Raw genomic sequence first — 25,708 nt, forward strand, 5'->3', positions numbered from 1 at the left:
AATATTAACTTCTAGACTATCCAGGAATACATGGCTTTGCATTTATAGTATTTAGATTTATTTTATTGATAAATTAAGATCTTTAAGCAAACAGTTCTTTTTAGATAAAACCAAAATTCCAGTGTTCAATGGGTTTACTAGTGTGAAAACCTTTTATAACATGATCGGTGCGTGTCATTGGGATTGGTTCTATGTTTGGTAACAGAGTTGAAATTTCCCATAGAAATTATACTGTTATAGAATTCACATAAATTCTTCTATGTTGATTATGTGAGAAAACTGAAGAAAGGTTTTTTTTTTTGAAGCAAAAGCTAATACTGAATAAATATTTAGAGTTCTGACAAAGGAAGTCAGTCATAAACTTTTTTTTTCTTTTTGGCACTTTTACTTTCTAAGTGTGAACATTAGAAGACTAAAATAAGTTGCTCAAAATCCAGACCAAGTTGCAATTCTTTTTTACTTCAGGTTTTCTTACTGGTCTTTTATGACAGTGCCTGTAGAAATGCTTGTGCATAGTAGAGATTGAAATGGACTAGGATACAGGTAATCTGGTCTGATAACAGCTATGCTGTTAAGTAGTTATGCAAACTTGCATGAGTCACTTAGTCTCTCTAGATTTTATTATCACAACTGTTTTCTGCTTACTGGAATAACTATATATATCAGCTCTTCTCCATCACTTAAGCTTTATGATTCTGATAGTATACTTGCAAATATGTAAGTATCAGACATAATTAACTCTAGGACAACATGGGCTGGCTTTGAGGAGAAAGGTATGGTAATAGAATGATAAGAGAATGGTAAGTTAAAGTTCTTACACTAAGATGAAGAAGAGATTTTATTTTAAAGGAAGGGTCTCTTTCCACCAAGGCCATCAGTTGAATAATCAGTGTATACTGTTGGTGATTATTAAAACAAGCTCTTACTATGAATTTAACATTTAAGCAGATGCTTTAGTTATTAAAATAAAAGAAAGCAACCAAACAGAAAGCAGACATGGTTCCTGCCTTCGAGGGACTGTTAGTCAGTTGGGCTGACTTTTACACTTCCTCTGAGGCTCTGCTTCAACATCATCTCCCCCAGTAAACTTTGCTGGATCCTCCAGACTTGGCTTAGCATCTATCTCTGTGGTCCCAATTCCCTGGATGTGTCTGTTTTAGATAATCCCACTTTATATTAAAATTGTCCTCATGATTCTTAGGGTGGGGGCTGGTTAACCTATGTGCCAGCACCTAGTATAACACCTGTTGGGGAGTATTGACTAAATTGGATGACGGTGGCATCATTGACTCAATGGACATGAGTTTGAGCAAACTCTGGGAGAGAATGAAGGACAGGAAAGCCTGGCGTGCTGCAGTCCATGGGGTCGCAAAGAGGTGGACATATCTTAGTGACTGAACAACAAAACAACAACTTATATATTTTAAGTGACTCGGTTCTTCAGATTTGAATTATTTGAGGGCAGGGAAGTGTTTTGTGTTTGAGTGTTTTACTCTGTTACTTCTAGCACTTAGCACACTGTAGCAAAAAAAATCTTTTGTGTGAATGTATGAACATTAGTGACAGTTAGATTTTGAAAAAGGTACAGATGCATTGTCTAAAGATACAGATTGTAAATATTGTGCTCATTAACAGGAGGATTAGGAAGGGGTAGAGTTGTTACAGCATTAGGTGGTCCTTGATAGACTGATAGGTAGAATTTAAGGCATTGAGTGGAGTGAGTGATTCCATGAATGAGAACGAGAATGGAAATAAACAAAAGGAGTCCTGGCAACAGTCTGGAAGTCAAATTGATGAGAGCAGAGGTGACCTCACCTTTGGAAAATAGGTCTGGAGGGGTATAATGAAGTCAGGATTATGGGAGGCCTGCAAAGCCCAACACAAATGCTGATACTTTATAAAAAAAGAGAGTTAGTTAAAAGTTTTGGTACATGGTATTCCTATGTGTGTGCAGGCTAAGTCCCTTCAGTCCTGTCTGACTCTGTGTGATCCTAGAGACAATAGCCCTCAAGGCTCCTCTGTCCACGGGATTCTCCAGGCAAGCATACTAGAGTGGGTTACCCTGCCCTGCTCCAGGGGATCTTTCCCGCGTCTCTGAATGTCTCCTGCATTGGCAGGCAGGTGCTTTACCACTAGCGCCACCTGGGAAGCCCAGTATTCCTGTGTAAGAAAGTTTAATTCCTAGGACTTTCCTGGACTTTGCCTTCCAATGCATTGGATATGGGGTTGATCCCTGATCGGGGAGCTAATATCCCACATGCTCGTGGCCAAAAACCCAAAACATGGAACAGAAACAATATTGTAACAATATTAACTTTAAAAATGGGCCACACCAGAAAAAAGTCTTTAAAAAAAACAAGGAAAATTTAATTCTATAATGGCAATATTAGAGAAAGTACAGGAGTACAATATTAGAGAAAGTACGGGAAAAGAATTATGGCAATTTAGAAGTGAGATGAAGAAACACTGGATTAGGGTGCTGACAAAGGAATGAAATAGAAGCCAGAGAGAAGAAAGGATGGACTTGGTAGAGTATCGTTGTTGTTCAGTCGCTCAGTAGCTCAGTCATTCCTGACTCTTTGTGACCTCATGGACTGCAGCATGCCAGGCTTTCCTGTCCTTCACTATCTCCCAGAGTTTGCTCAAACTCATGTCTATTGAGTCAGTGATGCCATCCACCCATCTTATCCTCTGTCTCCCCCTTCTCCTCCCGCCCTCGGTCTTTCCCAGAAGAGTATTGTACCTAATAGCTAAAAGACAGGGCTAGAAAAAAATGAGATAATATGTAAGAAAGCACATCTTAAACTGTAAAACATACAACTGTAAGGTTATAAAGACAGATACAATAGATACATACATATATACATACATATTCATATACATAGTCAGTCCTCTTGGTATCTGGGAGATATTGGTCCCAGGACCCCTGCAGGTACCAAAATCCACGGATGCTCAAGCCCCTTGTATAAAGTGGCATGCATTTACATATAATCTCCCATATCTTTTAATTAACCTTAAGATTATTTTTAATACCGGATGAAATGTAAATGCTATATAAATAGTCATTGATTCTGCAAATTCAAGTATTACATTTTTGAACTTTCTGGTTGTTTTTTTTCTCTGAATAGTTTTGATCCGTGGTTGGTTGAATTCTCAGATGCTGAAGCTGTATTACAGAGGGCAGAGTGTTTATGAATTCATACTTGAATGAATAAAATAGATGTTTTCTAGATAAAAATCATAACAAAAGGTCGAATTAGGCTTTCTTTTGGGGATCAGTTATGTGAACTGATTTTTATTTTTTCTGGCAAGAGAATGAAAGAGACGCTTACATTTGCTGACTCCACTGAACACATACTCTTACAAGTCACATTAGATTAATAGGTTTCTTTGGAGGCACTTAAAGAGCAAGGCCGTTTGATGGGAGGTGTTAGCAGAGATGATGCATAATGATTTTTACTTAGAAAGCTTTATTTAATGAGTTTTCAATTATAGGATATTTCTTTGATGCATAATTGGGATATATGATCAAAGAAATAAGGGATCATTTGTGGTAGCAATAAATTGTAGTTACTCATGTATTTTCATTTTTAATCAAGCATAATTTTTCTCAATAAATAATAAATCTTTGTTTTTAATGTCAAAAGAAGATATTTTCATAATTAAGGGAATGTTTGATAACAATTAGATGCATTGTTAGTGGGCTTATGAAAGCAACGTCAGCTCTAATGTATGAATGGCTTTGTCAGGACAGTGCTGAGAATGTCAGATGTCAAATGTGGTTACAATGCAGCAAAATCCTTGGTCACCTATTAACTGTACAGGGCTTTTGTGGTTGACAGGGGGATTGCCGCACCAGAGAAGAGGCGATGATATTTGGCATTGGGCTCTGTGACAATGGATTTATGCACCATGGTAGGCATTTTTATTCTGGAAACTTCCAGATCTATTTCACTGTTTTGTCAAGACATTGGGAGTGTCTCAGTGGCCAGGGAAGGCCTCTAAAGATGAACCTGCAAGACTGTCTGGATCTTGCCACGTGTCCCTGTTGGGTTATCATGTCTGCAATCAGTGTCTCCACAAGTATTATCTACAAGTTGCCATGACTTTTTTTTCTGTTTTTCTAGACTGGTTCTGAAAAAGCAAGAGCTTGAACTAGAAGTTAAAAAAAAACAGCTCATGTATCTCTTTGAAACTACTCTAGGTCAGACCCATGGGTTTCTTTCTTTTTTTTTTTTCAAATGCCAGTATATATTAAAATGATTAAATGAGAGTCTATATAATTGAATATTTATAGTGATTTTTTTTAAGAAAATACTTTCAAAATTAGAGAACAAAATGATAAATTTCTGGAAAAAAGTTTCTTTTTGACAACTAATTAAAGATTGAATTTCTTTCTTGTTTGTTGACTTCATTTCTCTTAAATTTATAAAAGTAATGAGACTTAGTTTTCCCTCTCTATTTATACAATCTTACAGTTTCCATAAACCGAAACCATCTCTTTTCATTGTTAATAATATTTGCTTATCTACTTATTTGATAGCTCTTGTGCCTATTGGCTAATTATATTCAGAAATCATTTTTTTTGAAGAAACAAGAACAGAAAAGTAGCAGTGATTTTGAAAGCATCTTTGATTATTGCTTGTTCCTTTAGGACTTCCATTATATCCCAGTATCTCTGGACAACAGGAAACACTGGTCTTTGAAGAGTCAATTATTGAATGGAAGAAATGACATCATTATATGGAATTAAAACTGTAATATCAAGCTAAAAACCTTCAAAGATTTTGATGATTTTTTTCTTTAAAGCACCAGCAAGCAGCAATTTTATCCAAATATTTATTTTAAAATATTGGGTTGCAGTACAGGTTTTCCCTGTGGAAGTCTCTGTCAGTAAAGGCACAGCCAGCTGGGCTCATGCCTGGCCTTATGGATGTTTTCTCTCCCTGCCTTTAGCCTGACTGACTGGTGGAGGAAAACAGCAGTAGGAGAAACACCATGTGAGTGGGGAATCACTTAGGTCATGTATGCAAGGCCTACCTGTGTGAGTGCTAAGTGGCTTCAGTCATGTCCGACTTTTGCAACCCTATGGGCTGTAGCCTGCCAGGTTCCTCTGTCCAGGCAAGAATACTGGAGTGGGTTGCCACGCCCTCCTCCATGTGATCTTCCCGACCCAGGGATCAAACCTGCATCCCTTATGTCTCCTGCATTGGCAGGTGGGTTCTTTACCACTAGCGCCCCCCCCCCCCCCCAGGAAGCCCTCAGTTCAGTTCAGTTCAGTCGCTCAGTCGTGTGTGATTCTTTGCGACCCCATGAATTGCAGCATGCCAGGCCTCCCTGTCCATCACCTATCCCCAGAGTTTACTCACACTCATGTCCATCGAGTCGGGGATGCCATCCAGCCATCTCATCCTCTGTCGTCCCCTTTTCCTCCTGCCCCCAATCCCTTGCAGCATCAGCGTCTTTTTCAATGAGTCAACTCTTCGCATAAGGTGGTCAAAGTATTGGAGTTTCAGCTTCAGCATCAGTCCTTCCAGTGAACACCCAGGACTGATCTCCTTTAGGATGGACTGGTTGGATCTCTTTGCAGTCCAAGGGACTCTCAAGAGTCATCTCCCAACACCACAGTTCAAAAGCATCAATTCTTCAGTGCTCAGCTTTTTTCACAGTCCAACTCTCACATCCATACATGACCACTGGAAAAACCATAACCTTGACAAGACGGACCTTTGTTGGCAAAGTAATGTCTCTGCTTTTTAATATGCTATCTAGGAAGCCCTAGGCAAGGCTTAACTTGATCTCAATTATATTCTCCTTCCTATTATGAGCTACAACTTATGTTGCCTTTTAATTTGTGATTGGTAGTTTCACTTGTTAAATTTATGTTGCCAGCAGTCTTCCATTTAAAGGTCAATCCATATATATAACTGATCAACAGTTATGATTTGGAACTCCATTAGAATAATGAAACAAAAGAGCTATCATTTTTTTTTTTTTGCCTACTATATGCCAAATTATTTACATTTGTTACATTTTAGTTTTGTCCAACATTATTCAGAAGATTTTATTGCCCATATATTATCAGTGAGAAAACTGAAGTTCAAGGATTTTAAGTAACTTCCCCAGTGTTGCTTTCAGAATAAGAATATAAGGATAGATAAGTAGAAAGCAGATTTCTCTTTTAAGACACTTTGACAGCTGTCAGGATCTCACTGAGTACAAATTCTTTCTATCAGTGTGTAGCCTTATTTTTTAAAAAGGCTAACAAAACATATATCTTATATCATTGGAACATTCCAGGCAGCTTTGGGACTTTGGGGGGAAATGTTAGTATTCAGATAAAAGGGAAAAACTGACCTTTGCAGAAATAAGGTTATTTGAGAACAGTGTTTTTATGCAGATGACTAGGAATTAGCGGAAACTTAAATCACATTTCACCCAGAAGACATATTTCTGGTTTGAAGTGTTGGAACAAAAGTGACTATGGTGAGAATTGCTCACACACATAAAGGCTACATTTAACCCAATTGAATTTTCCCATAATTGTGCAGGATATTAAAAACAGAAATGTTTTCCTCTTTTACCTAAAATGTTTACTACAAATCTAAAACCCTTTAGGATTCTATGTTTTGAATTGCATGTATTTTTAAAATTCAATATAATCTTTTGAAAGTTAAAGTTGGATTTTAATCTGGAAGGTGGCAGATTTGTTTAAGTCAAAAAACTTTATCATGAAAAAAGTATTACTTATCTTTAAAAACACAAAGTCTTTTAGGTAACAGTAATTGAAGAACACATCAGCTTGAAATTATAGAAAGAAATAAAAAGGTATCGTTGGGATATCTGTGAATGTAACTTGTTCCAGGCTGATCAGCTCTCACTATGGAAATTGAGGTTGATTTGGGCTACTCGCTCTCTCTTTCCATAGTGCTTGAAAAAAGTGAATTCAAAGACGAACCTCTACTTTTCCGTTTTTTTGCGGATGAGGAAATGGAAGGGTCAAATATGAAACATCGACTGATGAAACATGATTTAAAAGTTGTGGAAAATGTTATAGCTAAATCCTTATTGGTAAGTTTATTACTTTGCTGTGCAAATTTTCTTCTTCATTAGCCATTGATAGACTACGTAAACATGTTTGGTGATACAGAGTATCATTTCAGTCTTTTTGATTTGTAACTTTTTTCATAGTTGTCTTATTAATAATGTTAATATTTTACATTTCAGATTAAATCCAATGAAGGCAGCTATGGTTTTGGATTAGAAGACAAAAATAAAGTTCCAATAATAAAGTTGGTGGAAAAGGGGTCTAATGCTGAGGTAATGTAAATTAGTGTTTTTATTTAAGTTTCTTGTCCGTGACATACACATTTAAAAGTTTTAAACAAACTGAAATCAGCCTTCAAGTATCTTTATTAAAAATAATGATTCTGAATAATCTTATTCTGAGGTTCTTTGTAATACTGTTGGGATTTGTGAAAGAAGGTGTCTGGGAGCCTAAGGATAGTGGGGGAGGTATTGTAAAGATGTACAGCTTCAACTTGACCTTGTAGGAGTCCAAGTGTCTGATTCTAGTCTGCAGCCTGGTGGAGACTGATTAGGGTGGGACTGTATTATGTATGTTATGTGATTCTTCCATTGAATCAAGAGCTGTGTCTTCTATTTGCCTATCACTTAAAAAATTTGTTCTTATTGTGGTAAAAGGCACATTAATATAAGACATACTATTTTAAACATATTTAACTGTACAGTTCATTGGCACTAAGTACATTCACATTGTTGCGCAACTTTCACCGTCATCCATCTCTCAAATTTTTCACCTTCCTAAACTGAAACTCTGTCCCCATTAAACCACAGCTCCCCATTTTTCCTCCTGTCCCATCCCAGCCCCTGGCCCCTGGGATCTGCCAATGGACTTTCTGACTCTATGAATTTGACTATTCTAGGTACCTCGTATAATTGGAATCAAACAGTATTTGTCTGCACCCAGTGTATATTGGAATGCATTTTTAAGCTTAGCTTAATATATGTCCTGGGCTTCCCTGGTGGCTCAGAGGTTAAAGCATCTGCCTCCAGTGCGGGAGACCTGGGTTCAATCCCTGGGTCGGGAAGATCCCCTGGAGAAAGAAATGGTAACCCGCTCTAGTATTCTTGCTTGGAGAATCCCATGGACGGAGGAGCCTGGTAGGCTACAGTCCACGGGATCGCAAAGAGTTGGACACGACTGAGTGACTTCACTTCACTAATATATGTCCTACAAAGAGATGGTACCTTCTTTTTACCCCCTGTACTATACAGTAGGATCTCATTAGGTATCTATTTTATACATAGTAATGTGTGTATCCACTAAGATCATGGCGTCCAGCCCCATTATGTGTGTGTGTGTTAGTCACTTAGTCGTGCCCGACTCTTTGTGACCCCATGGGCTGTAGTCCACCAGGCTCCTCTGTCCACCCGCATTATTGCATGGCAAATAGAAGAGGGAAAGGTAGAAGTAGTGACAGATTTCCTCTTGTTGGGCTCCAAAATCATTGCAGACGGTGACTGCAGCCATGCATGAAATCAGAAGACCATTGCTTCTCAGCAAGAAAGCAATGAAAAACCTAGACAGTGTTTTGAAAAGCAGAGACATTTACTCTGCTGACAAAGGTCTGTATAGTCAAGGTTATGGTCTTCCCAGTGGTCATGTACGGTTGTGAGAGCTGGACCGTGAAGAAGGCAGAACGCCAAAGATTTTATACATTTGAAATGTGGTGCTGGAGAAGACTCCTGAAAGTTCCTTGAACAGCAAGGAGATCAAACCAGCCAATCCTAATGGAGATCAACCCTGAATATTCATCGGAAGGACTGATGCTGAAGCTGAAGCTCCAGTATTTTGGTCATCTGACGTGAACAGATGACTCATTGGAAAGCTGGGAAAGGTTGAGAGCAGGAGAAGAGGGCATCAGAGGATGAGATGACCAGACGGTATCACCAATGCAAAGAATGTGAATTTGAACAAACTCTGGGAGATGGTGAGGGGCACAGAAGCCTGGTGTGCTGCAGTCCATGGGGCCACAAAGAATTGGACATGACTGGGTGGCTGAACAACAACGTCAACAGTGTGTGTGTGTGTGTATGAAAGAAAAAGAAAGTGAAGTCACTCAGTTGTGTCTGACTCTTTGTGACCCCATGGACTGTAGCCTACCAGGTTCCTCCGTCCGTGGGATTCTCCAGGCAAGAGTACTAGAGTGGGTTGCCATTTCCTTCTCCAGGGGATCTTCCTGACCCAGGGACTAAACCTTTTCAGATTCTAAATCTGTGAAAAAGTATATTTCTTATTAAAATAAATTTTTTTTTTTTTTGCTATTTCTCTCCTAGATGGCTGGCATGGAAGTTGGGAAAAAGATTTTTGCGATTAATGGTGACCTAGTTTTTATGAGACCTTTCAATGAAGTGGATTGCTTCCTGAAATCATGCTTAAATAGCAGAAAACCTCTAAGAGTTCTTGTGAGCACAAAACCAAGGGAGTAAGTTGTATAGTTTGTACAGTGTTTAAAAAACATTAGACATTTGTGAGTAAAATAGAAAAGTTAGCAAAATTGGTGTCTGAAATTAAGCATCTCACTGCTTGTATATTTGAACCTCACCAACACCGCCGATACTGGTCTTTAGATGATGGAAAAGTTATGTTGCTTATGATGGATGGTTAAGCTACTTTATGTTGCTACTTAAAGCAGATTAATTTCAGCAGAAATAATATTTTCCTTTTGTTACCCCAATTTTTCTTGTTTGGGTTGGGTTGAGCTTGATTATGAGTAAGGAAAACTGGTAGGACACTTGGTAATGGAAACTTCATTCCCTCATGCTCCGCTCCAAGGATTTCAGGGACTACAAACTGATGAGACAGCCTGTGTTGATACACACAATTTGTTGTTTTTCAGTTGCTCATGTAGTCAGTTGTTCGTGTCTGACTCCTGTCTACCATATGGACTGTAGCCCACCAGGCTCCCCTGTCCTTCACAAACTCCTGGTGCAGGGTCTTTTCCAGTGAGTCAGCTCTTCATGTCAGGTCCACAAGGGGATACACATAATTACATCTTTATAAAATGGGAGCATGATTAATGATCTGAGGGGTTTTTGAAAAAAAATTAATAAGATTATGGATATACTTGGGAAACATTGGCTTTTGGTCTGTAAATCATCCATGACCTAGTGTCCCTGAATCAGATTTCCATGACTTGTTGAACCAATTAATTAATCAAGAGAATGCATATAAAGTACTTAGCATAATGTCTTAACATACTATGATTATATCTGTATTACTCTTTAAAATTGAATTATATTATTTTTCTATAGTAATAAGCAACTTCATTGATTTTAAGATAAATGAAGGTTACCACTTCAGAAGCAAAAAGGTTTATTTTAACTACTTATGAAAATATTCTAAGTATATATGGTATAGTGTCTTCCCTACCTTGATATGTATTTTAAGCAATAGCTGAGTCCATAATTTATCTTAGGAGTTGAAGTGCAGTGTAATGGGCTCGATTCTGTAGTGACATCCAGGCAGAGGCTCTGGCTTCTACCCATGGCTTACCAGGGGATCTGAATGAGTGAGCACGGCAGGACTCATCAAAGTTAGTAATTTAGGAAGACTTTGAGACTGAGGGCAGCAGATAACCATAATAATATCTTTTCTCTAAGCCTAAGTAAGATCTTTTGTTGTCTTTGTGACCGTGACCGGCTCTTTTAGCCCACCAAGCTCCTCTGTCCATGGGATTTCCCAGACAAGAATATTGGAGTAGGTTGCCATTTCCTTCTCCAGGGGTCTTCCTGACCCAGGTGTCAAACCCAGGTCTCCTGCCTTGGCATGCAAATTCTTTACCACTGAGCCACCACGGAAGCTCAATTATGATCTATTACTTCCCTTTTATTCAATCCTAAGATGAAGCTTACCTAGTTGCCTATCTCCGGATTTCAGTTCAGTCCCTCAGTTGTGTCCGACTCTTTGCAACCCCATGGACTGTAGCACGCCAGGCTTCCCTGTCCATCACCACCCCCAGAGCTTGCTTAAACTTAAGTTCATGGAGTCAATGATACCATCCAACCATCTCATCCTCTGTCATCCCCTTTTGCCTTCAATCTTTCCCAGCATCAGGGTCTTTTCCAAAGAGTCAGTTCTTCGCCTCAGGTGGACAAAGTATTGAAGCTTCAGCTTCAGCAGCAGTCCTTCCAATGAATATTCAGGACTGATTTCCTTTGGGATTGATTTCCTTGCTGTCCAAGGGACTCTCAAGAGTCTTCTCCCAACACCACAGTTCAAAAGCATCAGTTCTTTGGTGCTCAGCTTAAAGGTTCAACTCTCACATCCATACATGCTACTGGAAAAACCATAGCTTTGATTAGACGGACCTTTGTCGGCAAAGTAATGTCTCTGCTTTTTAATATGCTGTCTAGGTTGGTCATAGCTTTTCTTCCAAGGAACAAGCGTCTTTTAATTTTACGGCTACAGTCACCATCTGCAGTGATTTTGGAGCTCAAAAAAATTAAGTCTGTCACTGTTTGCATTGTTTCCCCATCTATTTGCCATGAAGTGATGGGACCGGATGCCATGGTCTTAGTTTTCTGAATGTTAAACTTTAAGCCAACTTTTTCGCTATCCTCTTTCCCTTTCATCAAGAGGCTCTTTAGTTCCTCTTCACTTTCTGCCATAAGGGTGGTGTCATCTGTATATCTGAGGTTACTGATATTTCTCCCAGCAATCTTGATTCCTGCTTGTGCTTCATCCAGTCCAGCATTTCATGTGATACGCTCTGCATGGGCATTTAAAAGGAAAAGGACAGGCTGGAAAAATATGAGGCAGTAAGATTCCAGAAAAATTATTAGTAAACTAAAGGCCCTCACCATGGTTCCTCGCTCTCTGATTTAACCTTGTAAATACTTTTCACTGATCATAGACATTTCAATTCAGAGGACTGGGAAGTCATCTGCTTCAATACTGAATAGAGAGAGTCAAATCCTCAGTCTTAGAATTAGTTGCTAGATGAGCAGGGTTGAACCTGGGTCTTCTGACTCTTCCTTCCATGTTTGCTGCACCGTATCTGAAATCCCGGATTTCTGGTCCACATTCAAGACTCTCTTTCACCACTTGCTTGTTAATTGTGTTGTTTCAGTATCCTTATCCATAAAAAAATGGGGATGGTAAGAGTGTTACAGGGGTGCTAAGAACTTAAATAAATCTAGCTTTGTAAAGAACCTAGTCATGTGTTCAGCACATAGTATGTCCTCCAGTGAGGTTATCTGTGATGCTTATCTGTCCTTTTATTTCATTTTTTCCCACTACTTCTCTATTACATGAAAAGTAAGTTTCACATTGTATTTCAAGACTGTTTTGAGAATTGTTGTTGTTCAGTCGCTAAGTTATGTCCAACTCTTTGAGACCCCATGGACTTTAGCACACCAGGCTTCCCTGTCCTTCACTATATCCTGGACTTTGCTCAAACTCATGTCTGTTGAGTCAGTGATACTATATGGAATACTCAAGTTTTTCCTTTTTATTTTTAATTTGTCTGAAATATTGTAACCTTTCCTTTATGCCCTTATTCTAACATATGATTCCTGTCAATCATTCTCATAGTTTCTTACTTATAGTAAGAAAATGTATATGTATAGTATATACATATACTTACTTATATTTCCACTTATAATTTATGTAGTAAAAAGGCAAAAAATGAGAGGCAAATACAGTAGAATTTTTCTTTTGAACCCATCTGTATTTTACACATTGATTATATCAAGGAATTTTTCAAAAGGCTTTGTAGCAGATAATTTAGTGCACTCATTTTCTACAGGAAATGAGCATTCCTCTTGTATAAATTTAATTCTTCATTTAATAGTATAGTGGTCCCAGCAGGGAAACATATTTTCCAAAGGTCATTTTATGAAGAGAGTTACAGTGTTATGAACAAAATGCATCTCACAGTGTTCTGTACAAATTTTGTTAAAAATGTAATAATCTTGAAGATTAGAGCAAAGTCAACCTCGAATAGCAACATAAGGATAGACTTTATTCAGAAAGAGTTTTGAGAGTCCATTATGAATTTTTTACAGTCCAAAAGCAACAATAATTTACCATGGCCAGAAAGCTCCAAGTTATTTCAGTGTGAGTCCTAAGTCACTTCAGTCATGTCTAACTCTTTGTGACCGTATGAACTGTAGCCTGAGAGCCTCCTCTGTCCATGGGACTCTCCAGGCAAGAATACTGGAGTGGGTTGCCATTTCCTTCTCCAGGGGATCTTCCCAATCCAGGGATCAAACCCGCATTACTTATGTCTGTTGCAGTGCCAGGTGTGTTCTTTACCGCTAGTGCCACCTGGAAAGCCTATTTCAGCAAAAGTGAACTCTCATTCAAGAACTGTCATTCTCTCATTCATAGAGAAGCAAGAGCTACCTCTATTTTTTATTTCATGCTCAGAAGATGTGTTTGTTCCCTTTTCCTTAGTCAGTCTTCCATCTTCCAGTGTACCTTTGACAGACCCTAGTAGCAAGGTGTTGTAAAGGAAGCAGATGTAGCCTTATATATCAAAGTGTTTAATTAAGGATAAAGGATAAATTCGTTCCATAAGCTTAGTGCCACCAATATACAGATCACTTCATAGCGTGTAACCTAATTTATAATAACATTTTCAGGGCTTGCCTGGTGGCTCAGATGATAAAGAATCTGCCTGCAACTCGGGAGACCTGGATTTGATTCCTGGGTCAGGAAATCCCCTGGAGAAGGGAATGGCTACCCCCTCCAATATTCTTGCCTGGAGAATTCCATGGACAAAGGATTCTTTAAATTCTATAATAACACTTTCAGGCTTCCCTAAAACAGATAGTTTGCATTTCTATCACGGATTGCCAGGATGTCTGCTGGGGTTATATTTGAAATTACAGGGCCAGCCTCTGCCTTCAAGTCTAAGTGCAGTGTGTAGCTTACTTAAGTTTTCTAGACGCAGCATTGCTCAAACAGCTCCCCCAGCTTTTTCATAAACAAGTAAGTGCTGCTCTACCTAACTTCAGACTCTGTCTCATGTTCCCTTGAAATGCTGCCAGCTTTTATTTCATGATTAATTCATCATCTTTTGGAAAACACTTTTGTTTCTTGGGCATCAAGTGCCATCCATCAACATTTTTATTACATGGTATTCATTTGTCTTTGCTCTCTCTGGCAATTTATTTAGACTCATTTTTGTTGTTATGATGTTGTGTCTTATCTCGAGTTCTCTGCTTTTCATTGTTGCTCTCCGATTTCTGCCTTCCTTCCTTGGAGTAGCTTGTTTATTACTGCCAGTTTATTATACCCTCCTTGGTTTGCCATGATGGCTGACTCAAGATCTCCATCCCTTCTTCTTCATTTCCATGTGGGTTCATTAAAAAAATATGGCTTTTCTTGTTCAGATTTACCTTTTGATGTGTTATCCTTTTCAAATTCCACTGAATGAACACTAAAGTTAATCATATTCTTAAATAAATGATTTTGATACCATGTTTGACAGGTCTGTTCTTTAAAACCAGCTCTTTATTGTTGCTCTTTGCTGACGTTCCCAACAGGTAGAAATGGATGAACCTTGTGTTTCTTTTATGTTAATTTTAAAAGTGAGATTTTGCAGAGTGCACCAAAGGCTTTGTCAGAGTACACTGTGGAGAGATGCTTCCATTGTACTAAGTACTTGCGCAGTTCACAGCATGAGACAGGGCAGTTTACCAAAGGTTTCTCTTTTCACCTTCACTGACACCCTGCAGAGTAATTTTAACATCATCATCTTTCTGCGGAAACTGGCTCAGTTAAGCAGTTCGTCCAAGTTAACCAAGTATTAAGGGACTAAATCAAGATTCAAAGGAAGGTTGGTGTGACCAGAGCCTGTTCCTTGGTCAGGATATTCTACGCAATGACTATGTTCAGTGGGAGAATTTGGGTGCCTGCTCTGGGTCCCTTGGAGGTACACCCGCCATGCTTGTCCAGCCCAGTCTCTTTCACACATTAGACCCCAGATATGTATTTATTGAAGGATTGAATTTTATTCAGCTGTGTGGACAGCTATTGTTTTAACCAGTTGTGGCATTTTAAAGTCATCTTACCTTATTTTTGATTGACTTTAGGACAGTGAAAATCCCAGATTCAGCGGAAGGACTTGGCTTCCAGATCCGAGGATATGGCCCGTCGGTGGTGCATGCAGTAGGAAGAGGTGAGAAAGTCATCCTGTGTGGTATCCAACTGGCCAGCAGGTTTGAATGGTCCTTACTGAACAAAAATGTGTCTAATCATGTTGCTATGAATATTCTCAATGTTTGCTGAATTAGCTCAATGGTAGTGGCTCAGTTGGTCAAAAATCTGCCTGCAGTGCAGGAGACTCTGGTTCAATCCCTAGGTCAGGAAGATCCCCTGGAGAAGGAAATGGCAACCCACTCCAGTGTCCTTGCATGAGAAATCCCATGGACAGAGAAGCCTGGCAGGCTACATTAGATGGGGTCGCAAGAGTCAGGCACAATTTAGTGACTAAACCACCTACACCAATATACTCTTATTAAAAAAAACAAAAAACTCCAAATTGTAAGACAAATTTATCATTGTTAAAAATTCGTAAGAGAATGATTCCTGTCAATCTCACTTTTCTCCATGTTTCAATGTAATCAAAGGATGTAATGATTTTAAGGTGGTCTGTTTTTCTCTGACAGCAAATTACTGTATTTCTGTCAGCAATTCTAAGATGTGAGTTTGGGTTTAAGAATTATCTGTGTGGTTTATGTAGTGTCTGCTGCTATATGATTAGTTCAAGTGTTCTCATAAACCGTGTGTTTTATAAACCATCCAATGCATTTTAAATTAAATAATTTAGGGGACCCAGAACTTAATGTTTATATTTTATTCTCTTTCTGTTTGACAGGCAAATCAGCCTTTGATATCTCTTGTTAACATGTGCACTTTTAAATTTTATTCTAACACTGATGTAATTTAAAGAAATAACTGTTAGATCCCACATTACTAACCACAGTAAATAAATTGCTGCTGTAGGAAGAAGGATTGCAGTAAGCGATGTGTTTATCTTAACAAGAGATATACATGCTTTTCATTACTAAGATATGTGAATTGTAAAGCATCTCAACATGATCATCCCAACATTAGACTGGGAAATTTTGAGAGGACATTGCTATCAGAGTCAAATTTATCAAGAACATACTAGTTAGACCTCTATTAGAGTCTGTAAAATTGCTTTCATTTGTGTATGTGTGATAAAAATTAACCTTACTTCAAAAACTTCTTTTCACTCAGAGTTTTAAAACACATAGATTAATAGATATTTCAGATATTTCCAGTTACTCATTAAAATTATAAAACAGAAGTGGGATTCATTGCATAACGAAAGGGATGTTTGATGTGACAAGTATTTCCTTCATTTTCACTAGACCGAAAAGGAGCCAGTCACTTTGTTAGTACTATGAAATAACTGAAAACTGGAGTGAATCAAGTTTTTTCTTTCCTTGTCTTTTAAGGAGCAAGGTTGTATTTTGGGAAATTAGTCATAGGGTTAAGTCCAATTCTGGTTACTATGCCTTTTGCTTCTAAAGAAGAAAACAAAGAAATGCTCATGTGCTTTTCCTTTCGAGTAAATATGAAATAAGATAATAGCCTGTGGTTTCCTTTTGCGCTGTAATCTTGCCATGAAAAAATAAACTTCTTTCCCATTTTTCTTCTTCAGCCCTTTCCCATGGTCGCACACTAGAGCATATCAATGACTGAACTTCTACCTGTGGTATCTACAATTCCAGTATGCCAGTTTCTGGCGCTACAGTCTTTTTGTTTGTTTTTTTTTTTGGTCTCTCATCACTTTGATATTCTCAGGTTGTTTTAAAATTCAGTTGGTTTGTAAGTTAACTGTAGTTCAATAAAAAACGGTAAGCAAAATTTGATAGGGTCATCCAAGCTTTGGATACTTCTCCTTTTCCGCTGGTGAATTACATCCTTCAGAGTACCACTTCCTTCCTGAGCCAGCTTTATCCCCATGGTGGGTCACCGCCGTCACTTGTCTGCATCATTAGGGTCTTCTCATCCCTGTCTCTCAGGTGCATCCAGGGTCCTCTTGGCCTTATCCCTCAGGTGCATCCAGACCACCTCGTTTTGGCCTCAGATAAACCTAATTACAGCCTTTGTGCTTTCTTTTGAGCAGCTGAGAAAGAATTGTCATGAATATGGAATTAGTGTCATCCCAAATCACTGTCTAGTCTTTTACTGAGCCCCTGTTGCTACTTAGCAGTCTGTTTACATGTCTGATCAGTTTTCTCCTCATCATTGCCTCCAGTCTCCCAGGTATGAAGTCTTCCAAGTCCTATATCTTGTTGGCTATTTGACCATCATCTGTTTTTCTCCTACTCTAGAAGAACAGGTCTTCCATTTTCTTCTCTGGAGTTCAACGTTAATATCTCTATAAAGATTATGGAGCCTATCCCTTCAGATACTGCCTCTGTGATATTACACTGTCAGATAGTCCCTTTCCAGAATTTTCAGCCTTTATCTTCACTGGATTACTATAGTAGAGGCCAAAAAAATAGCCTTGGGCTTCCCAGGTGGCGCACGTGGTAAAGAACCCGCCTGCCAATGCAGGAGACTTAAGAGATGCCAGTTCAATCCATCGGTGGGGAAGATCCTCTGGAGAAGAAAATGGCAACCCACTCCAGTATTCTTGCCTGGAGAATCCCATGGACAGAGGAGCCTGGAGGGCTATAGTCCATGGGATCGCAAAGAGTCGGACACAACTGGAGCAACTTAGCATATACACACATAAAAGTGGTCAGTTTTTTCCGCATTGAAATAAACAAAGAAACAAAGCTATCTTGAATTGAACAGTAAACTCAAAACTTTCCTTCTTCCTTGTTTTCCCCTCTAGATCCTTGACACTCAAAATTTGGTCCACAGACTGATAGCATTGGCATCACTTGGGAGATGGTTAGAAATGCAGAATCTCAAGCCCCATCCAATACTTACTGAATCAGAATCTGCATTTCAACAAGACCCACCCTCCCAGGTGATTGGTATGCATGTCAAAGATTGAGACCCTCAGCTCCAGAATATTGGTCTCAGGATTTTAATTTTTTTCATGACCAAACTTCCTGAAATGCTGGTCTGTATTTTGGCTGGATCTTCCTCACATCCTACTTGAATTTCAGCTCAGTGCTATAGCTCCTCCCACCTCCTACCCATGTCTTCAAGAGTAGCCCATGTCTTATAAGAATAATCATGGACTTAACTGAGAAGTGCAATGGATATTGAGAGTTCCTGTCTTAATTGAATTTTCTGTTGCGTTTGTTTAAACTGACTAGTCTTGTTGGGGTGAAACGTTCATATTTTTATTTCTGAGATGGTGCCTTTCAGATTTTTCTCCTATCCCTTCTCTGCCAACTCTTCATCTATTGACCCCTTAACTGTTGGCGCTCTCTTCTCTGCCTTCCGTGCTTTCTACATAAACAATTGTATTGATCCTCTTTGTTGGGGATTTCTGAATCTCTTTGCTCAGAGCCCTTGAATTCTATAGCCAAGATCTAATTGTTTATTATACATCAATGCCCCTTTGGCACCTTAAAATCCAGTATTTTCCCCAGTTGAACTTTTCATCTATTCTCTGAAGTTGCTTTACCTCCGGGTGTTCTCTCTTTATTTAATTAACTCCATCTACTCAGCCACTGAGTCCAGAGGCACAGGAATGATCCTGGGTACCCTCACCGCTCCATCAACTCCATCATCAAACATCAAATACTTGATCTCATTCTCCCCTTCATAACTAATGCTACCTCAGTTTCAACCTGGGGATTTGCAGTAAGTAGATGCTTACTGTGATTTTGATTTTTGACTTGAACTCCAATGATCCATCCTGTTTCAGTGGGTGGGGAGGGATCATGTCACTTCTCTGCTTAAAATTCTTAAATGCTTTTCCTCTTGTGTGTATAATAATTGTTCACTTCACAAGTTTCAAAACCTGCCTCTGCTTTGTCCTCCTTTATTTTTCACTCACTTTTCTCATTCAGGACTGACACCAATTGCTCCTATGGTCCCAAATGTCCAGGTTATTTTTTGATTCAGTACCTCTTTTTGGGCTGTTCTTTCTTTTCTTCTTCTAGTTTTTTTTTTTTTTTTTTTTAAATATTGGAGTATAGTTGATTTAAAATGTGTTAACTTCAGGTGTATAGCAAAGTGAGTCAGATATGCATATACATATATTTACTCTTTTTTAGATTCTTTTCCCATATAATCCATTACAAAGTATTGAGTAGAGTTCCCTGTGCTATGCATTAGTAGGTCCTTTTAGTTATCTGTTCTATATATAATAATGAGTATATGTCAGTCCCATTTTCCCAATTTATCCCTCCCCTTTTCTCACCTCCTGCTAACCATAAGTTTGTTTTCTACATCTGTTACTCTATTTCTGCTTTGTAGATAAGTTCATTTGTACAACATGTTTAATATTTAACACATTTAATAATTCCTTCATGAGAGAACTTGCTTGCAAAGAAAGGTTCTTCTGACATGCTTATGATAGTTTTTACAATCATTGATATTAATTACATATATTGTATTTAGCAATGGTGCTTTGTATTTGTTCAGAATATCAAATAGTATTGATTGGCAGGTCCTGAAAATCTTAACTCACTGGTTAGAATATGCCACTGTATCTGTGCAAATAAATGGTGGACAGTTGATGTTTTCTGGTTAATTTTATTCTTCACAAATTCTCTGGTTCCTGACTCTCTGTATATATCCTAAACTCATTTTCTTAGCAAATCCAGTCCACTCCTGGTTGCTGTTGACTTGATTTTTTTTTTTTAGGAATTTCTTTTAATTGTCATTTTAAAAAGATGAAAGTGAAGACTATTTTAATATTTAGAGATTTTGTAGACTAAATGAAGGTAAAAAGGCCAGTGCTTCTGGTTTTCTCATTTTGCCTTTATATTTGCATGTATAGAACATTAGATTGATTAGACATTTGAAAGGGGAAGTAACTGATTAGCATGATAAAGATCTCTTTATAATATCCCTTCAAACGAATTCTTAGATGGGATGGGAAGATACTCTCTTCAACACAGTTTGAATGGCCAAATAAATAGAGAATGTTTGAGAAGGCATTGTCATCAGAGCCAGATTCATCAAGAACTCTTCTGTCCATGGAATTCTCCAGGCAAGAATACTGGAGTGGGTAGCTGTTCCCTTCTCCAGGGAATCTTCCCAACCCAGGGATTGAACCCAGCCCTCCCATGTTGCATGCAGATTCTTTACCATCTGAACCACCAGGGAAGCCCATGAACATACTAGCTCAGTTCAGTTCAGTTCAGTCACTCAGTCGTGTCCAACTCTTTGCGACCCCGTGAATTGCAGCACGCCAGGCCTCCCTGTCCATCACCAGCTCCCAAAGTTTACTCAAACTCATGCCCATTGAGTCGGTGATGCCATCCAGCCATCTCATCCTCTGTCGTCCCCTTCTCCTCCTGCCCCCAATCCCTCCCAGCATCAGCGTCTTTTCCAATGAGTCAACTCTTCGCATGAGGTGGCCAAAGTATTGAAGTTTCAGCTTCAGCATCAGTCCTTCCAATGAACACCCAGGACTGATCTCCTTTAGGATGGACTGGTTGGATCTCCTTGTAGTCCAAGGGACTCTCAAGAGTCTTCTCCAACACCACAGTTCAAAAGCATCAATTCTTCAGCACTCAGCTTTCTTTATAGTCCAACTTTCACATACATGACCACTGGAAAAACCATAGCCTTGACTAGACGGACCTTTGTTGGCAAAGTAATGTCTCTCCTTTTTAATATGCTATCTAGGTTGGTCATAACTTATCTTTATTATATTTTAAAACTGCGATGGACCTGTGGACACGGGGTGGGTGGGAAGTGGAGGGTAGGACACATTGGGAGAGTAGCATTGGCATATATACCATGTGCATAGATAGGTAGTAGGAAGCTGCTGGATAGCACAGGGAGCTCAGCTCAGTACTCTGATGACCTAGGGGGGTGGAAAAAGGGATGGGATGGGAGGGAGGTTCAAGAGGGAGGGGAAATATATATATATATATAAATACACACACACATCCATATAGCTGATTTGTTTTGCTGCACAGCAAAAAGTAACACAAAATTATAAAGCAGTTATACTCTAATTTTAAAAGTTGGCTATATGGAACTTAAAAAAATAAAATTGCTTCCCTGTGTTACATGGGATAGAAATGAATCACATTCCTACAATTAGTTTTTGGCAATTTTCTCATTTGTATTTAAAGGAACTGTGGCTGCAGCTGCTGGTCTTCACCCTGGACAGTGTATCATCAAAGTCAATGGAATCAACGTCAGCAAAGAGACACACGCCAGTGTTATCGCCCACGTCACGGCCTGCAGGAAGTACCGGAGACCAACGAAGGTAAGTACCCTCGGCTGGTGCATGTAATGGCGGACTCGCTCAGAAGGCGCTGGGGATGGCATGGGATGATGCCAGAACTGTCTGTGGTTTCCACCGCCAGGTTCGCGTTTAAGCGCAGCATTGTCAGTCTCTTAATGCTTCTTTTATGCACGTAATTAGTTATCGATTCTGCTTAAGTGGCCACATTTTCTGCTGTAGTATTATCACCAGTTTAAACAGTGCCCTGGGCTATTTTCATTTTCCTTGTGATGAGTTTTCAAATAGTTAAGTGTTTATCAAATTGAAATCTAAAGGCCTGAACTGTTTTCTTGACAGTTGCTTTAGAATCTGTAATGGTCAGCATGTATCTTTGTTGGTATATATGAATTATAAATGCTTACACTGTTTATTAAAAAACTTCTATGAGAAAGAATTGTAGGTTATAATTTATAGAATCTGTGATTGACTGTTGGATATGTTTTATTTAGGTAACTGAATTTAGCTTGTAAAAGAAAATACCACAATGTGCTTGCCATTACTTAAAATTTTAAGCATTGTCCTCTGATTCAAACTTTACATGCCATACAAAAATACAGTTAGAATCCTATTTGGTAAGCAAAACTTACTATCTCATGAGATACAAATGAGTATTGGATTATAAAAAGAAAATTCTCTCAAGTTAATTGAGTGCAAAAGGAATTCTGAAGGAAAGGCATTCTGTTTTTTTCTGTCATGCACGTAAAATACTCCTTTTTTTTGGATTTGGGAATATGATTTTGTATCCAAAATGGAAAGCTGAATGACTACTTTCTCTTGGGCCAGGACTGACATCCTGCAAAATACTGAGCCTCCAAGAAAATAGCTGATCAATTTTGCTTTCTAATAAGGTCAAACGAGCATAGCAAATTTGAATGCACATGCAGATGCATGGGTTACTTGGATTAACAGTAGTTTAATAAATATTTATTGAACTATATTAGTGAATGAAGTTTTAAAAAGATACTGAAATGATCAGATCTTTCCCCTTATGCCAGAATTTTAAGAAGTAGTTAAATTGAGTTCCATTTCTTTTCATTTCCTTTATCTTCCTTGTTGGAGAGGTGTTGACCAGTGAAATAATTAAGAAAAAGAATAAATAAACAGAGAAATAGACCAGGCAAATAGCACACTCTAGCAGGTATCCACTGCTGCAAAATAGACTGTCCCAAACTTTGTGACTTGGAACAACAGTGATTCATTATTTATCTTGCTTCTCCGGGTTGACTGGGTGTTGGTTCCTTGAGGGCTTCATTCTGCTGGGAACTGACTGGTGCTCGGGTCCCCTCCTGAAGATTTCTCACTCCAGAGCCACTCCACCTGGCCCTCCCTTCCAGTCCTGAGCCGAATTCTCCTTTCTGCATAGTGTCTAGGTTTCAAGAGGGAATATTCCAAGTGATGATCTCTATATCATGCTTGGTACTAGCCCTCTGAAAAGTCAGATCACATGACCAAGCTGAGGGTCAGAAGGAGCTACACAAAGGTTTGGATTCTGGGGGATTGGTTCCTTGAAGGTCACAACCAGTTACCGAAGTTTATTTGCATGATTAAGTGTTAGCTAGCATTTTAATGATGTGGTATTGGTGCTCAGTTGCTCAGTTGTGTCTGACTCTTGGCAATGCCATGGACTGTAGCCTGCCAGGTTTCTCTATCTATGGAATTTTCCAGGCAAGAATACTGGAGTGGGTTGCATTTTCCTTCTCCAAGGGATCTTCCTGATCCAGGGATTGAGCCCTCATCTCTTGCATCGCCTGCATTGGCAGGTGGATTCTTTACCACTGCGCCACCTGGGAAGCCTTTTAATGATGTGTGAAAGTGAAGTCTCTCAGGCGTGTCTGACTTTTCAAAGCCCCATGGACTGTAGCATACCAGCTTCTCCATCCATGGGATTTTATAGGCAAGAGTACTGGAGTGGGTTGCCATTCCCTTCTCCAGGGGATCTTCCCAACCCAGGGATCGAACCCGGGTCTTCCACTTTGCAGGCTTTACCATCTGACCCACCAGGGAAGCCCTTAATTATGTGTAAGTGAAATGAAAGTCTCTCAGTTATGTCTTTGCAGCCCCATGGACTATATAGTCCCTGAAATTCTCCAGGCCAGAATACTGGAGTGGGTAGCCTTTCCCTTCTCCAGGCAATCTTCCCAACCCAGGGCTCGAACCAAGGTCCCTATGTTGCAGGCAGATTCTTTACCAGCTGAGCCTCAAGGGAAGCCCAAGAATACTGGATTGGGTAGCCTATTCCTTCTCCAGTGGATTATCCTGACCCAGGAATTGAACCAAGGTCCCTGCATTGCAGGCAGATTCTTTACCAACTGAGCTATCAGGGAAGCCTTTAATAATGTATAGCACTACAATAATTAAACACAATTGTGAAGATGGATAATACAAATTATATCACACTTCAGTCATGCAGCTCATCTGATCATCCTAACCTAGGAAAACTACAAACATTAAAGTAATGCAACCCTGAAAACATTTACTTGGTAGCCATTTCCTCTTTCTCATTTATCTAAATAAGACGGGGAACTGCTACTTAAATTAAAATATAGGACCTTTTATGACATAGAAGGATTAAAAGGTAGTTATATCAGTTGGGAACCCCATGAGTTGAAAGATATTCTTCCAGTTTTCTTATTGGTTTGATTCACGAAAAACATTAAGTGTATTTGAAACATGTGTGACTGTTAAGAGAGCTTTCTAGGGACTTCCCTGGTAGTCCAGTTGTTGCGACTTCGCCTTCCAGTGCAGGGGGTGCAGGTTCGATCCCTGGTGAGGGAACTAAGAGCCCACATGCCTCATAGCCAAAAACTAAAACATAAAACAGATAGAACACTGTAACGAATTCAATGAAGACTTTAAAATTGGTCTACATAAAAAAAGCTTTTTTTAAAGAAGGACATTTAAATCATCTGTACACTTACAGATGACTGCTTCTTCAGAAAAGTGTCTATCTACCATTTATTTTGTTTACAAATGTAATTTATAGGTCATTATAAGATACACTTGAGTCCTTTGAGTAAGACATTTGGGAAATACATCTTATTTATAAACCTGTCTTTGAAAGAAAAAATCCTCAAGCTTAAAAAGGTTAGTTTGTTAAAAAAAAAATTAATTGCTATTGACTTCCTGTCAGTTTTGGACATTGACTTTCCTTCTCTTTCAAATTTTATTGTACTTAAACTAGAAGGGTGAATAAGACTGTCACCTCTTCTGAAGCACATTTATGAAATGGATATGCATTTTAGGAAACACTGATATTAAATACCTCTGAGATTTCTTTCCTTCATTTCCAGCAAGATTCCATACAATGGGTTTATAATAGTGTTGAGAGCGCTCAGGAAGACCTTCAGAAGTCCAACTCCAAACCGCCAGGAGATGAAGCAGGGGATTCCTTTGACTGTAAAGTGGAAGGTGGGTTTCTTCTTCTCTTGGGCTTATAGGATTCTTTGTCAATGTGCCATTGCCGAGTCCCAATTATTAAAAACCTTATGTGTTCAGGTCACTACTTTAGTCATCGTCTCAAATAGACATCACGTCAAATCCCTAAGTCATAACTGCTCGTGGCTAACATGGAATAGCTACAACACTTTCTTAGGCACTTTGTTAGGTATTTTACATGGATTACCTCATCAGCTCATCAGAAATGAAGCTCTATTTTGTTGTTCAGTCACTCAATCGTGTCCGACTCTTTTCTACCCTATGGACTGCAGCACACCAGACTTCCCTGTCCTTCACCATCACCTGGAGTTTGCTCAAACTCATGTCCATTGAGTCAGTGATGCCATCCAACCACCTCATTCTCTGTTATCCCCTTCTCCTTCAGTCTTCAGTCTTTCCCAGCATCAGAGTCTTTCCAGTGAGTCGGCTCTTTGCATCATCTGGCCAAAGTATTGGAGCTTCAGCTTTAGCATCAGTCCTTCCAGTGAATATTCAGGGTTGATTTCATTTAGGATTGACTGGTTTGATCTCCTTGCAGTCCAAGGGACTCTCAGGAGTCTTTTCCAAAACCACAGTTCAAAAGCGTCAAAATTATCATCTAACTTTATGGAGAAGAAATTGAGGTCCGTGGAGGTTAATGAATGTGCCCAAGCTAGTAAGTGGTAGAATGAGGATTCAAACCCTGGCTATAATGTGTTTCCTTGTTTTGAGTTTAAATGTTGTGTCAACCTTCCCACTCCAATGTGGTTCACAAACCATGAGCACCTGCATCACGTAAGTAAGATGGAGATACAGAGGCTCAGCGCCGCCCTCGATCTACTGGGTGAGAA

At 39.1% G+C, this 25,708-nt stretch overlaps 1 protein-coding gene across 3 annotated transcripts in view; it reads left to right on the forward strand.

Moving 5' to 3' along the window:
• The window catches only part of PREX2 (phosphatidylinositol-3,4,5-trisphosphate dependent Rac exchange factor 2), a 291,844-nt gene that overhangs the window by 128,744 nt on the left and 137,392 nt on the right, over positions 1 to 25,708 (forward strand). For all 3 annotated transcript variants that reach the window (XR_006336296.1, XM_043879148.1, XM_043879147.1), the window contains exons 15-21: positions 3,843 to 3,915; positions 6,929 to 7,071; positions 7,228 to 7,320; positions 9,361 to 9,509; positions 15,127 to 15,212; positions 21,289 to 21,425; positions 24,734 to 24,851. Coding sequence is in view for 2 of the 3 variants with exons in the window: in XM_043879148.1 (XP_043735083.1) it covers positions 3,843 to 3,915; positions 6,929 to 7,071; positions 7,228 to 7,320; positions 9,361 to 9,509; positions 15,127 to 15,212; positions 21,289 to 21,425; positions 24,734 to 24,851 (799 nt within the window). In the remaining variant the exon portion in view is untranslated. The remainder of the gene's footprint in view (positions 1 to 3,842; positions 3,916 to 6,928; positions 7,072 to 7,227; positions 7,321 to 9,360; positions 9,510 to 15,126; positions 15,213 to 21,288; positions 21,426 to 24,733; positions 24,852 to 25,708) is intronic.

The sequence above is a fragment of the Cervus elaphus genome, chromosome 21, assembly GCF_910594005.1.
Source record: "Cervus elaphus chromosome 21, mCerEla1.1, whole genome shotgun sequence".
NCBI classification, from domain to species: Eukaryota; Metazoa; Chordata; class Mammalia; order Artiodactyla; family Cervidae; genus Cervus; species Cervus elaphus.